The sequence below is a fragment of the Zootoca vivipara genome, chromosome 14, assembly GCF_963506605.1.
Source record: "Zootoca vivipara chromosome 14, rZooViv1.1, whole genome shotgun sequence".
Taxonomy (NCBI): domain Eukaryota; kingdom Metazoa; phylum Chordata; class Lepidosauria; order Squamata; family Lacertidae; genus Zootoca; species Zootoca vivipara.
Window position 1 is genome coordinate 30,570,928 of NC_083289.1, and position 15,279 is coordinate 30,586,206.

At 44.4% G+C, this 15,279-nt stretch overlaps 1 protein-coding gene across 1 annotated transcript in view; it reads left to right on the forward strand.

Moving 5' to 3' along the window:
* Nucleotides 1-15,279, forward strand: part of PKD1 (polycystin 1, transient receptor potential channel interacting) — a 109,299-nt gene that overhangs the window by 37,464 nt on the left and 56,556 nt on the right. Inside the window, exons 2-6 of the mRNA XM_060282945.1 lie at nucleotides 2,686-2,757; nucleotides 4,712-4,783; nucleotides 5,759-5,928; nucleotides 7,001-7,669; nucleotides 9,090-9,273. Coding sequence (XP_060138928.1) covers nucleotides 2,686-2,757; nucleotides 4,712-4,783; nucleotides 5,759-5,928; nucleotides 7,001-7,669; nucleotides 9,090-9,273 — 1,167 coding nt within the window. The remainder of the gene's footprint in view (nucleotides 1-2,685; nucleotides 2,758-4,711; nucleotides 4,784-5,758; nucleotides 5,929-7,000; nucleotides 7,670-9,089; nucleotides 9,274-15,279) is intronic.

Here is a 15,279-nt window from a genome sequence, read left to right on the forward strand (position 1 = left end):
GGAAGTTTGGGGGGGGGGAGAGCGGCTGCAAGCATCTTTGTGAGCTTTAATTTGCATGCATTAAATTAAAGAGTTTTGCAAAATGTATGTGTTGGCAGTTCTCTTTTTAATGTGCTATTAAGCTGAAGGCAAAAAAGGGAAAGAAAAAGAACAAAGGAAAGGAAATACACCCCTTTCCCAAACCTTTCAAAGAAGACGTCAAATCCATTGAATATTTCATACCTATCCTGTCTGCATCTTAGCTAAAAAGTCTCTTTTGAAAGACTTCATTTATCCCAAAGTTATAACTTGACTTCAGAGGAGGAGGAGAATAATAATAATAATAATAATAATAATAATAATAATAATAATAATACTTTCAGTTTTATTTTATTTTTATCGTCGTCTTCTAGCTTGGGGAGGAGGGGGAATTGCGTTTGGGAACTGTGGTTTGGCCAGCTGAAAAAATCCCTTTTCAAACAAATCCTGTTTTGTTTTAGCCACTTGATTGGGTTTAAATTAAGTCTGAAATGAAAGCTATGATTTTTAAAAAGGCCCTCCGATAGGGTTGCCAGACTCAATAGAGGACAGGACTTCTGTGCCTTAAATTGCCCTGCTCTCTTTTGAGTCTGGAAACCTTAAAGAGAAACCAGCAGACCCTTTGTTTAATTTCCAAGCAAAGGGTCTGCTGGTTTCTCTGTAAGGTTTCCAGACTCAAAAGAGAGCAGGGCAATTAAAGGCACAGAAGTCCTGTCCTCTATTGAGTCTGGCAACCCTACCCTCCGAACACTTTCTAGCCTGTTGCTAGCAAAGTCTCGCACAGCCACTGGCAGAGTCGGTCTGATGTCACAGAATGTTCCCGAGATTCTGTCTGGTGCGGGTGGGTGGGTGAGGAATGCGTCACACAAGCAGAATATTGGCAAATATTGGTGGTGTGAGAAAAGTTAATAGGTCAGTGGAGTTGGGAAGAGCTTGCCCCTGTTCTAAGCACCCATAAGAGCCAGTGTGCTTCGTTGGAGGAAATGGAATGAAGAGGAAATGATGTGCATTTCCTACTGCATAGTTTTCAAGTTGAGCACCAGCACCTTGGATTGCGTTCCAAAGCAAACGAGTAACTAATACTTCTGTTTTAGAACTGATGCAATGTAATTGCACCTGGGTCTCAGTTGCAGCCCCACAATCAATGTACTGTATTGCAGTAAACCATCTGAGAAGTTGCCAGAACATGCCTCAGTTCTCCCCTTAAAAGCTAAGGCAAGAGATCCTCAAGGAACTGGTCAATTTAAAAAAATAGCTTTTTTTAAAAAATATATACTGTATGCTTTTTTCTTGTTTTGAAACAAGACATGTATATCAGATTTTACAGAGGAGGGAAGAGAGGAACGAGAACCACAGAGTCTCATTTCTGCATCCAGAATGGGACTTTGCATCACCTCCAGATATGAAAGTTCCCATTTAGGTTAGAAAAAGGGCATGACCAGAGGTTCCCCTTCATGTCAACTGTAACACCTGTGTTAAATCTTAAAAGGGCTTGTTCCAGATTCATTATTCACTTGGGTATAACCTTACATGGATTTTAAAATGGAATTTGATTTGCAAAATGGTTTCTTAAATGGTTTGAACAACCCAAGAATAAACAAAAATAAAAATCAAGCTCAGATATTGTATATCTCAACCTTCGCAATGATAATGCATGCTAAAACATGGGAAGAAAAACAGTAAGCCAGGTTAAAATAAGCAAATGGTGAAAATCTGGGAATTGACAGGAGGTCCAAATTGATGGTATATATATATGATCTTTGATCTTTTCTTTTCTTTTCTCGCCCTTCCCCGTTTTTTTAGTAGGATAACTTTTATTAATCTTTGCTAAGTAAATCCTTATTAATCTTTATTAATCTAATTGGCCGACTATCATCGTGTGTTAAAATACAAGAAGCGATAAATATAGCTGGAATTTATTTATTTTTTGTTTTAAAAAAAAGAAAATCTGGGAATAAACATAAATTATTAAATTCAAAATTACGCTAAAGAAGCAGGGGGTTATAGAGGAAAATTGGAAGGGTGAATATTAGTAGGACAATATATATTTAAGAAAGGAGTTAGAAATAACCGAAGTTGGAGGAGATTCATGTTATCACATTTAATATTTAATTTAATAATGAAAAATTTATAAGCAGACTTATGAAGTATAAAATATTTAATATTTATTGACGTTTTATAAGTGGCTATTTATAGGAATACCATTAGTGAGATCGTTTATGATATCTAATACCTTTCTTTTTGTGAGAAATGTTTTTAGCACATGAAAATTAATAAAAATAAACTTACTAAGGTTTACAATTTTTAAATAAAATGTACTACATTATTCTTAATGCAGTACATTTTTTTAAACAACAACAATTGGTCCTTTGCCAATTCCACCAGAATGTATTTTACCTTTGAAATATTTTGGGCTATTTTTATTCATATATGGCCTCATTTTCCTACAATGGATAATCCAGCTTTAGGAATTGTGAGTGGCTTATAGCTGAAAGGTGTTGTCTTTGGCAAAGCGAATCTCTCTGTTTTCACATGCCAAAAAACAGCTTTTTGTCTGAGTCTGGAATGAAGTGGGGAGACAGACAAGCACTTTTGAAGCCAGGATGATGGAACAAAGACTAAATAAAATGTGAACGATAACAAGCTCTATTCTCTCTCTCTCTCTAGGAATCTTTCCAGTAACAAGATCAGTGTTTTAAACGTCGAGGCATTTGCACAGCTGACTTCCCTGACAAAATTGTGAGTGTCTTGTTACATCCTTTAAAATCTCGCAGCATTTAAATTTGCCTTCCCTTTTTTGGTATTTGGCAAGCCTCCCATCATCCAGGCCTGTGAGTATTTTGTGATCCCATCGTTGACACCAGGCACGTAGGAAAGGTGGGACTGAGCAGGGATTAAGTTCACATTTAAAGGCGAACCTGCATAATTGACACATTCCAACACAGTAAGTGAACCGAAACACAGCCACCCTTCAAAATTTGCACTTCTCCGAATGTTGCAATGTCAGCCAAGTGATGTGCACAAAAAGATAAGGCGTACACAAAAAGCCACATGTTATTGAAAATAAGTTACGAAAAGGAATTATAGTAAGAGGAAATCCTTTTGCAAAAACTGCATGCAAAAATATGTGTATTAGGAAGAAATTCACAGAAATACGTTGATTTTCACGAGGACTAAAATAATAATAATCACTAACTGATCTGGAAATGTGAAGACGTGAATTTAAGACTGGAGAAATGAGAAACTGCCGGAACAAGAACTGACAGATTTGCCTATGAGTGAGTGCTGCATTCATCGTGTGTGGAATCCCTGCTTTAAATTTTAAAAGAAATCTCTTAATGCTGTGACATTGAGGTCCAAAGTATAGGGACACTTTGGGCTAAGATCAGGGGAGGGGAATGAAGTTCATATTGTTCAAGGGCTATTCTGCAGGAGAAGGAGCTGGGCACCTTTGCATGATCTGTACAAAGCACAGATTTCATTCTTTTCTTAGTGCAGAATATGCATTTCATTAATGTAGAATATTGACTTCTGTTAGCATGGAGCAAAGCCTGAGGGCCACATTTCCTCGTGGGCAGCTGTCTTGGGCACCAGATGCCAGTGATGAGCAGGACCAGAGGCAAAAGGGGAAAAAATACATGGTTAAAAACTCAGTTTTCAGTTAGATAACCGCATCACAAAATTCAGAGAAGAGCAAACTTTGAAGGATATCTGTGTTCTGTTTTGGGAAGCGCAAATGAATTTCTCTCTCACACAGCCCTGCATCCCTACCGCAGAATGAGGTTTTAAAAAGCAAAATGGGCTGTGATTTGAGCCGCTCTGGTTCCCTGGTTTCCTCAGAACGTCGTTACCCTAGCAAGCCAAAGCCTTTGCCCTCTATTCATTGAACAGTGTTATCCTTCTTGAAAAGAGAAAAAGGAGAACAGTGTCGGATGGGCCATCAGCCCTAAGTGGTCGGTTGGGTGGACGGACATTTTTGACGCATCTTGGGGCCTGTTGGCTCCTCCTGGTGCAGGAAAGGAGAGGTGGTAAGGCCAACATAGCCAACAACAATTAGCTGCAGTTTTATACTCAGGGTACCTTGGTCTGAAAAGGCACCAAGGCTGGCATCCCACTCTGGGCTGAAAGCCAGTGTCAGACGGAAACCAGCTCTAAGGGCTTATATGAAAAAGTGGGATTTAAGGGCCAAACAACATATGACATTAAAACTGCTTTTTAAAAGGCCTAATTTAGTTCTCACCATTTTCCCTCTCCTGCCACTTTCCTTTCTCCCCTCACCCACCAAAAAACCTCCAGAGGCTTTAACCATTTCCTCCCTGTGCCATTTTCCTGCCACAAACCACCTGGATAAAGGGAACTTGCCAGGTGGTGGAGCGACCTGTGGCAGGAAAATGACATTGCAGGGAGTGTGGGAAAGTGTTATTAAAGTCCCTTCTCTCCATGCATCACATTCCTAATCCTTTTTTTTCTTTTCTGGAAATGCTAAACATGCATCTCTAAAATATGACATAACATGTAGTTTAAACCTATTTAGGCTGTTGCTAAATTAGCAAGGACTCTGGTTCCTTTCTCTCTTGTTTCATTCTTGTTTCATATGGGACAGGATGTGGGGGTCTAGGCAAGAAAACGAAGCCTTTTTGTACTCAAGATAGTACTCAAGATAATTTTGTTCTTTGTCTCTCCCTGACTGCAGAGATATAAGCAACAACAAGATTTCTTCATTACAAGATGGAATATTTGATAATTTATTTAATTTAAGTGAAATGTAAGTCTGAGCATGCTAAATTTCCATGTCTTTTCAAGAGAGTATTGTTTCTTTTCCTCCTTTTTCTTATGTAATAGTGCAGTGGGTTTATTGCATTTATAGTCCATATTTCATGCCCGCCCCTCAAAGAAGTCAAGGTGAAACTCATACTGTAGTTCTCTCCCTCACTGTTTAATCCACACAACAACCCTTTGAGATAGGTTAGGCTGAGAGGCAGTGATTGGCCCAAGGTCACGTAGTGAGCTTCATGACCAGGCATCCCCAAACTTCGGCCCTCCAGATGTTTTGGGCTACAATTCCTGTCATCCCTGACCACTGGTCCTGTTAGCTAGGGACCATGGGAGTTGTAGGCCAAAATATCTGGAGGGCTGCAGTTTGGGGATGCCTGTTCATGACTGAAAAGGGATTTGAACCCTGATCTCCCGGGTCTGACACCACTACAGCACTTCTAGTGTAGGGCTGCCATATGTCAACAACTTTTGGTGGTTTCCTGGGATTTTTAAAAATATATATATATATATGGCAATGCTACGGTATTCTAGTGCCACCTTTGTTGGTAGCAGCTGCAGAGACCCTAGAAAGTTAATCTCTAAATTACAATCCCACATTTCCACCCCACTAATCTTTGGTGTGTAGCATTGCCGAAAGTAGGTTCACAGCAGCAAAGAAATTTCCCATTGTTTACCTCTGACATTTCTGAGGGCTTGCTATTAATGTGTCATAGCTTTTGACAGACTTTGTCATAATCCTTTGGAAACCTACTGGAGATATTGTGTTCTCTTCCTAGGCCAGAGAAATCCTGTAGGAACCCATCCAATGTGAAATTGCAAGGCACTTATAAATTGGGGGGGGGGGGCGGGGGCGGGAATCCTTATAAGTAACAGCGGTTATTGGTAGGAAAATAATTTTTTTAAAGGCTGGCTTTTGCTTGTCAGGAGTATGTGCCTTTCATTTCACTCCTCTGCCTGCTTTCAGAAACTTAAGCCTGAACCCGTTCCTTTGTGACTGCCGCCTTGCCTGGCTCCCCCGCTGGGTGGAAGAGAGAAGAGTGAAGGTTGTGCGTCGGTCGGAAACGAGATGCGCTCAGCCTCCTGAGGTGGCAAACGTCCCGCTCTTCAACGTGTCGTTCAGCGAAGTTACTTGCGGTGAGGCTAGGACAGGAGATGCCGACAATTATTTGGGCTGATGGGCACATTCAGAATGTTGAGTGAGCGCTGCCAGTCACAAAATGGCTGCTGTAGGGTGTGGCAGAAGACAAAATGGCGGCCACATGGGGGGGGGGGAAGCAGAGAAAGAGACAGGGTCCACAATGTCGTGCAAGCATGTCCTATATCAGCCACCTCATCAGTGGGGGGGGGGGAGGCGCCTCTCCTCTGTTTGCTATGGATGGGAGTGTGGGCATTATAGTTGAAAGTTGTTTTTAATACTGTAGCCCACAATGGGAACTTAGGTGAAGTCTGGGAAATAAATAAATAATGGCGGGTTGATTAAGTCAGGCCAATTCAAGGTTTTCTTTTTATAACGGGAGACATGAGCATGTTGGTTCAAGAAAGGGAATGTACCAGTCTGGTATGCAAGTCTGGCCTGTCTCTGAAGGATGTTACAAAAATAGATGCCTTTTAGTCCCATTTTATGAAGTTCCATTGTGCTGCATTGAGATAAGAATATCAGCTTATCAGCTCTGTTTTTTTTGAACCAGCAAAAGTGGAAATATTCACCATATAGGGAAGTGAGGATTATGTATGGGGTTGTATTCAACTAACTTTTTATTCAGAGTCGACCGCCTGCAATTAGTAGACCTAATTCACACCCATTATTTTCAGTGGGTCTACTCAGAGTAGGACCCACATTAGCTGCAACCCGTAAACTGCTTGCTCAGAAAGTAAATTGAAAATAAATAAATCCAAGCCGTGTACAAGATAGCGGGTGCCACACAGACAGGGCAGCTCATTGTTGACAGTTCAGAGAAGGTTCCAGACAGGCAAAAGCAGCTGAAGAGGCTACAGATTGGGGCTGGTGAGGGCCGCATCTTAGGGCATGTGGCCTGTGAGAGTTCTGAGGGCCTGATAGAGAATCCTGAAGGGCCACATTGAGCCTCCAGGCTGGAGGTTCTCCGCCGCTGGCCTAATGACTTGAGAACTATAATTTGGAATTCTGTATTTATGTGAGACCTTATTTGTTTTGTTCTCTTTCCCCGCCCCTCCGCCATCTTTGCAGACGCTGACTACATTGCCTGCCTGACAGACAACAACACAGGTGTGGCCGATCCCATTGTCCTGTTCACCTCCACCCTCCCTCAGAACCTGACGAAAGAGACATGCGGCGCTTTTTGCTTTGCTGGAGGGCAGGACTACGCGGGCTTCAGCCATGAGGCGCACTGCCTGTGTGGCATTGCTCTTGAACCAAACTCTTCCTCGGACTGCTTGCCCTTTTGTGACATGCCTCCCGGAGGGCCTATGTGTGGCGGCCCTGCCCTCGTTCGGAACGTCTTCCCGGCACAGCTGCCCATTTCCTTGGTGGGGCCTGACACTCCTTTTGCCCCTTACCAAGGGGTAGCTTTCAGCGTCTGGGCCCCAATTCCCATTGACACCTTTCAGTGGGACTTTGGGGACCACACAGGCCTTCTGAACACCACCAAGACAACTGTCCTCCACCAGTACATGTCACCTGGGCAGTACAGCGTTACGGTTGCCATCTTTTCCGGTGGCCGGTTGACGTCCGCACAGACCAATGTCACGGTGGTGGCACCCCCAGAGGAGATAGAGCTTCAGTGTCCTCGTTTGGTGAAGACAAATGAAAGCTTGAGGTTGCAGATAAGGAATCGAGGGGGAACTGACCTGTCAGCTGTGTATAGCATCACAGCGCAGGAGAAGGAGCCCAGACAAAGTGAGTTGAGTATTGTCCGATGAGGAGAGACAGAGCTGGCAACTTCACATTGTTGTTGTTGTTGTTGTTGTTGTTGTTGTTGTTGTTCCCAATTTCTTACCCACCCGTCATTACAAGATCCCTGGACAGGTTACAGCAATGCAAATATACAGGGTATATATATCTGCATAAGCCCACCTAGCAGTTCGAAAGCACATCAAAGTGCAAGTAGATAAATAGGTACTGCTCCGGCGGGAAGGTAAACGGCGTTTCCGTGCGCTGCTCTGCTTCGCCAGAAGCAGCTTTGTCATGCTGGCCACATGACCCGGAAGCTGTCTGCGGACAAACGCCGGCTCCCTCGGCCTATAGAGCGAGATGAGCGCCACAACCCCAGAGTCGGACACGACTGGAGCTGATGGTCAGGGGCCCCTTTACCCTTTACCTTTAAGCCATACGTACGTATAGTAAGCCACTGAAATTAATGGACATAACTGATTGAGATGTATGAATTTCAGTAGTAGAACTTAAGCCCCATTCACTTTTAAAGTGCTATGATGCCATTTTAAACCGTCAGGGCTTCTTCCCCCAAAGAATTCTGGGAGCTGTCGTTCATTAAGGGTGCTGAGGGTTGTAAGGAGGTCCAGATTCCCCTCACAGAGCTGCAATTTTCAGAGTTCCCTGTGAAGAGGGATTGATTGTTAAACCACTCTGGGAATTGTAGCTCTGAGCAGGGAAGAGAGAAACAGTGTTGTGCAGTGGTTAGAATGATGGACCGGGGAACCTGGGAGACCAGGGTTCAAATCCCCTCTCAGCCATGAATGGATGACCTTGGACCAGTCACTGTCTCTCAGCCTCATCTACCTCACAGGGTTGTTGTGGGGATAAAATGGGGTGAGGGGGAACTACACCACCTTGAGCTCCTTGGAAGGAAAGGTGGGCTATATTTTTGAATCAATTAATTAATTAACACCTAGTTAATTATTTCTGTTAGTGTTAAATTCAACAGGCAGGGTGGGGTGAAGGTGTTGCCTAGCAACTAGGCCTAGCAACCAGGCAGAGTGGCCTGTTGTTTCCTGAGATATCACATGCCCTGACTGACTGTCCACTTGTGAGGGGGTTTCTCTTCTGTGTGTTTGGTTGAATGTCTCCCTGCTTTGTACAAGGCCTGGAGCAACAAAGGAAAAACCTCTCTGTTACTTTCTCCTCAAATTGTTTTTGTCCAGTTTTGCTCATTAGAGAGTTACCATGATTTCTTTTCTCTCTATACTCATCCACGTTATTTAGGTGACTTTTGCTAAAATAAGCTCTTCATTTTGGCCTTGGCTGCCCTGGGGTTCTTCCATGACTTTGTTGCCATAGCTTGGTCAGGAAAGACAAGAGTTTGAACCTTGAGCTTCCAGGAAGCAGCCTGAACATTGACATGTTGATGCTTCCTCCACAGCAGTCCAGCCAGTGTGCCCCTTGGATAGCTTGGTCTTCCCTGGCAACAGCCACTGCTATTGGCTGGTGGCGGAGAAAGCAGAATGGCCGGAGGCTCAGCAGCATTGCTGGGAATATGGCAACGGTACGCTGGCCTTCGTCAGCAGCCCCCAGATCCAGAGCTTCTTAGTGTCCCGCGTCACCAGGTAAGTGATTAAAAGATAGATGGTTCGTTAATTACCTGCAATAAGGTGATACTTGTTGAGGTTTGTTAAGGGCCACATTCGCACCCTACATTTAAGGTACTATGATACCACTTTAAACAGTCATGGCTTCCCCTCCAAATACTCTGGCTACAGTTGCTAGTAGGGTTGCCAGACTCAATAGTGGACAGGACTTCTGTGCCTTTAATTGCCCTGCTTTCTTTTGAGTCTGGAAACCTTAAAGAGAAACCAGCAGACCCTTTGTTTAATTTCCAAGCATTCTTCTACATAGACACAAACATAGCTGCATGAGTATCCACCCATGATAAACACCTACCCGGAAGCACAGGATTGTGAACATGAGATTCTGCTCTTAGCAGGGGACCAAATTAGACCTGCGGCAGGAGTGTTCTTCAGTCAATCATCCAAAACCCATTAAATTTTGTTTCCACTGATAAAGAGCTTCTCCTCCTGTTCCCAGCCTCTTAAATGATTAATTTATTGCACTATTTCATCTCCTCCTTTTCAGACTGATTGCCAGACTCCCAAAGTATTACGGACGCATTGCAGGCTTGAGTCCTGACACTCCTGAGTCTGTCTGGCAGATCTGTGTGCAGGGAGGCTGGTGACAGGGGAAAGAACACATTAAGATTCAAGATGCCATGTCAGATTTAATAATCAATGGAATTACACCGTGCTCTCTCTCTCTCCACTGCAAATCCCTTCACCTTGCATTAATCATGGCTGTGTGTGTGGCATTATGTCCTGCACTGGTGGCTAACACATTATCTTGTCATTACCAGAAGTATGTTCTATCTCTAAATGCCACTGAATACCAACTGCCAGGAATCAAAAGTGGGGATAATCATGTTGCACTCAGGTCCTGCTTAGGGGCTTTCCGTTGGGGCATCCAATTGGCCACTCTGAGAATGGGGTGCTGGACTAGATGGGCCTTTGGTCTTAAGTAGCAAATCCACTTCGAATCCTGAGTTCAAACTCTGTTAATGGGAGCCATCTGTGCTAGGGTTAACCACAGGTAGGGCTGATGCAGGCGGAACACCCTACTAAGGTTAAAGCAAACTATGGGAGGAATGTAGAGGCGGACGCATCAACTTACACCCATCTCGTTTCATTTTTGCTGGCGCTCAATCACAGATCTATCCGGTTTTGTCTGGATGTTTGGAAAGAATGCGTGTAAAGTTCACTTTTGAATTGTACACATAGATACATGTGATACCGCGTCTGTTTTTTTAACCCTTTCCTTAAAAAGATGTATTTTCCAATGCTTTTCTCAGTTCTTTACTTTGAAATGTGTGTTTTATATACATTTAACTGTAAAAAAGGGGGGGGGAGTTCTGTACTTTTTGCGCTCTGAAACCACACTGCAAAATCTGAAGGAGTGCAACATCTGATCACGTGTTCGATGTTTCAATCATCGAGCAAGCCCCTGGTCCATCAAGTCTGTTGAAAAAAGCAGACTGAACAAATTCCTCCTAGAGGAGGAGAAGAGAGTACAAGATCCCATGACACAATCTTAGGTCAGAAACATCGCCTCTGCATCAGGCCTGCCTTTCCGTGATTTCATCAACCTCAAGCCTTCTGTCACTTTAAAGGCTACATTGCTATACCATAAGTTTCCTCAAGACTGTGAAATTTGCTTTGGCTCTGCTTGATCAAATCCTTTGGATTTGGCACCTATCCTGCCTCCACCTCATAGTGGGTGGAATCGGCAGCTCCTGTTGAGCCTTCCTAGACACTGCCAAGATACAGGACGTTCTACTTTATTCCTCTTTATTTCTTTCCTTCTTTGGGCGTCTCAAGACTGTCAAAGTGTTTTGCAGGAAGGATTCAAGTACATACCAGGAAAGTTAGGTTTACGTAATTCAAGTGGATTTAGCGCCACAGAGCCACTTTAAAAAAGAGAGAGAGAGAGAAGGGGTACAGGCCAGTGCATTGAATAGTGTGAGGTGAACAAATAATTTGTGGACATCTAATTTGTAAGACATCGAAACACCCTGCAAACAAATCATACAGTTGGACGGAACTCAAAGGTCCATCTACTTTAACTCCCTGAAATCAGGGTGAATGTTCAGCAAAGGCCAAATATAATCTAACCTTTGTGCAAGCTTTGTGCAAGCAAATCAGTACTAACACTCAGTAAACAGGACACCTGGAGGAGCTGTCCTTTCTTTTGTTGACTGCTTCTCATTACGTAGTTCCCGATTCATCCGTCTGGAGGAAAAACAGCCAGTTTCCTCCGGCACTGGGCTCTAGCCGGCATCCGCTCAAATACCTCACAGACAAGACTGAGAACATCTGTGTTTTATTTCCTTCAAAGTCCTTAGCACAGCCTTCCCCAGCCTGGTGCCCTCCAGCTGCTCTCATCATCCCCCAGCCAGCACCCCATCTGGTTGTTTCAAGAGCCAGGCTGGCTAAGGCTGATGATGGGAGTTGCGGTCCGAAACAGCTGGAGGGCGCCAGGTGGGGGAAGGCCACTACCCTGATGAATCTATTTTCTCCAGCTCAAGGAGGCCCTGGCCCCGAGTCCATTTTCCCAACTGGCCCTTCTTCTAGATCCCAGATTTGGGCATTTTTCAGGGCTGGAGTCTGAGATTGTTGATACGTCCAACCTTTGGTTGTAGAGTCACTAAGAGTCACAGGCCAGTGCTCTCTCAGCCTTTGGGTTCTGTCCAGTGCTAGTCCTGCTCTGAGCAGATCCGTTGAAATTGGTGGGATTGAACACTGATTTGTGTGGGACTTCTCTGAGTAGAACGTAGCTGGATACTGCCTCTTCAATTCATGTGCAGGCTGGGGTGTTGCTGTGTATTATTATTATTATTATTTTGCTGGATGGGCTGAAGGCGGAACAAACCCCCCCAAGGGAGGGGATGGGGCGCGGTGGGGTGAGCTCCTTCCCAGCTGCCATGCGCCTTGCTTCCCCTCTAACTCCACACCCACACACACCCACACACACGTCCCAGTGTCATCTATATCCTGGTCTATTAGATAAACAGGGCGCAAAGGATTCCAAGCTGATGAAGTTTCCTCCTCTTGCCTGTCCAACCGCCCCCTCCGTCCCCCGCTTCTAGTTCAGTGATAGAAGATGAATTGGTAGAGCTACTGAGCATTTTCTTGGAAGGTCCTTCACATACTGTACTCAGTTTCTTGTGGGAAAGCAACTGCAGAAGGAATCTGTTTCCCATTAGCCTGTGTGGCAGCCAGAGAACCCTCTCTCCATTCCCCCCCCTCTCTCTTGATGCTTTAAAAAAAATGTTCATAAAAATATTTTTATGCCACCCACTCGTATCAAAATCCAAGGTGGAGCACAACGACAAGTACTGACCCAGGAGAAATAAGAACAAGGCAACGCCTGATGTCTTTCTCCTCTTTTTCTCGCCGTTCCTCTTCTTCAGCCGGTGGAGCCACCCCCACCTCTCCACAAGGTGTTGAGTGCTTAAGGAAGGAAGTACTTGGTGGGGAAGGTGCCCACTTGGGGTGAGGGAGAAATTTGATTCGCTTTGCATTTAAAGTGAATCTACCTAACCCACACTTTCCGAAAGAGTACGTGAATGAAATCTATACACATCTCCACATTTTGCAGCGCTGTTTTCCAGCCAAGCGACATGTACAAAAATGCATGTACCGTGGGCGGGGGGGGGGGGAGTGTGCATGGAAATGCACAAGTTAATAAAACTTGCCTGCAAAAAATGCATTCTGCTAGGGGGGGGAAATGCTTTGCAAAAACATGCATGGTAGGGGAAAGTTGCATACAAAAGTTTGTATGTTTGGAAAAATCCACATCCAAGTGCCGATGTGTTTTGTCGTGAGGACTTTTCAAAAACAATAATCAGCTAACTGACGTGAAAATGTGGAGAACCAAATTTAAGACTGGAGAAATGAGAAAGGGAGAGCAGCCAAAGTGAATAGATTTGCACATCCCTTCTGCCCACTGACACACTTGCCCAAAGAGCCCCCACTTCAGCCAGTGGTCAACAGGCAGGAGGTGCAGTCCATCTCGTCATTTTTCTAAGGGGGGTGGGGAATGAGTTAAAAGTTAGATCATAGCTGGAATTAGGACAGGAAAATCTCTCTGGGCCTTCAGAGATGGCAGTGGCTTGGATGTTTCCTAGTCTCTAAGTGAAGCCAATTGCTCAGGAGCAAAACACAGTCAGTTTCTTGTTCTTTAGACATATTTTTGTAGCTTAAAAAGAAGAAAAAGCACGCCCTACTGGCTTGGAAGGCCAAGTTATTTTTGTCACCGTTTTTTCGCTGCAAAAGCTCTTTTTTGAGATGACCTCATTTATTACTATGACCAGCAAAGAGTCTCAGTGGTAGGAGAACCACTTATTATCTCCTTGCGAGCTAAGCCACGCCGTCTTGTCTTATGGAAGACACCCACTACTTCAGCAGGGGTGGAGATGGGAAGAGGCTTGGTCACAGTTGAATTAATGTACGGGTTTATTGAAAATGTACTGCTTCCCACAACAACGAAAAGCACCCAAAGTGATTCATAACAAGAATAAAATGCAGTAACACCAATACATAAACAAGCTAAAAGCATACTTTTTACTCTGATTATCTAATAACTGGTGCTGTCCACAGTGGCTCAGCATCATGAGTGATAGGGCAGTGCCTTCTCTTGGGGTTACATTTTAAAAAGCACAACACAAAAGAAAAGGCAGTTGGAAGGGAGGAGGAAAGAAGGAAGCTCAGTTATTTAGTTCTTAGTTACAAAGTTATTGCAATGACCAGCTGGAACAGAGTGATTTAGAGAGGCAGAGCCAAAAGTTGGTGGCTCCAGGGTCCTGGTTCTCTCCATTCCCCACAGTCCGATGGAAACTGAGCCATCTAGCAGTGGGTCATCAGAGGCACCCAAAGAGGAGTGCTGCTTCTACAAGCCCCAAGCTTTCCCAAGGAGCAGCAGGCTGCCGTACTCAGAGGCTGATTTCGGTACATCTGGACAATGCACATTTCTTAGCAGCCTCCCTGAATTACAACAGAGGCTGCAATTTCAGAGCAGATTCAAGTGGGAGAGAAATGTCCCCAATGGTGAGAAGGGTTGTTATTCCAACCAGATGTGTCCAGAGTGCTCGTGAAATGTCAGGCTTCAAAGTGTGGCGGTTGTGGAAATGTGACATCATCTTCCAGCCACACTCTTTGCTTCTGCGGCTGCTAAATCATGCAGACATCCACTTCAGTGCCTCCACCCCTTCTAGCCAAGGTTGTTCCTGTGTTTTTGGACCCTGCTGTTGTTTAACCTCTGTTAACTGGAAGAGAGAGCACTGTAACAGTTGAAGCTTGCTAGGGCAAAATGGCCATGCAGGCTCAGGCTGTGTGGGAGTTGTGCCAAACATCTGGAGGGCACCAGGTTGAGGAAGGCTGCTATATGAGGCGTCACAACTGAGAAAGCCTTCTCTCCAGTTCTCACCCTCTCCCTACTTCAGAGGGACGTGGAGGAGGGCCCTAGGTGATGATCAGTTAGGTTGAAAGTGGTCCTTTAGGTCCCCAGCTCCTAAGCATAAGAACATAAGAATAACCTGCTGAATCAGACCAATGGCCCATCTAGTCCAGCATCCTGTTCTCATGGTGGTCAACCATCTAGATGCACCTGTAAGAAGGACCCGAGCACAAGAGCAGTCTCCTCTCCTGCCATTTCCAGCAACTGATATAGCAATGTAAGGCCTTAAACACAACCACCTGCACTATGAATTGCGCCTGAAAACAGGCAGGCAGCCACTGCAGCTGTTTGAAAACTGGAAAAAGTGATCTTCCTAGCCAGTTCCAGTTAGTAGCCCCACAGTTCCATTTTGAACTAATGGGAATTGCTGAGAATCTGTTGTTGATAGTCTCGTGTACAATTTATTGTGCTAGTCCAATGCAAGGGTTACCAGTGCTCAGAACAGCAGCCCATTTCAGCACCAAGAAATTAGATGCTGGTTAGATTTATTAGGAAGGGTGGTAAATCACAGTTTCCATGGAGCTTTTGGCATGACCCTTCCAGCTTAATCT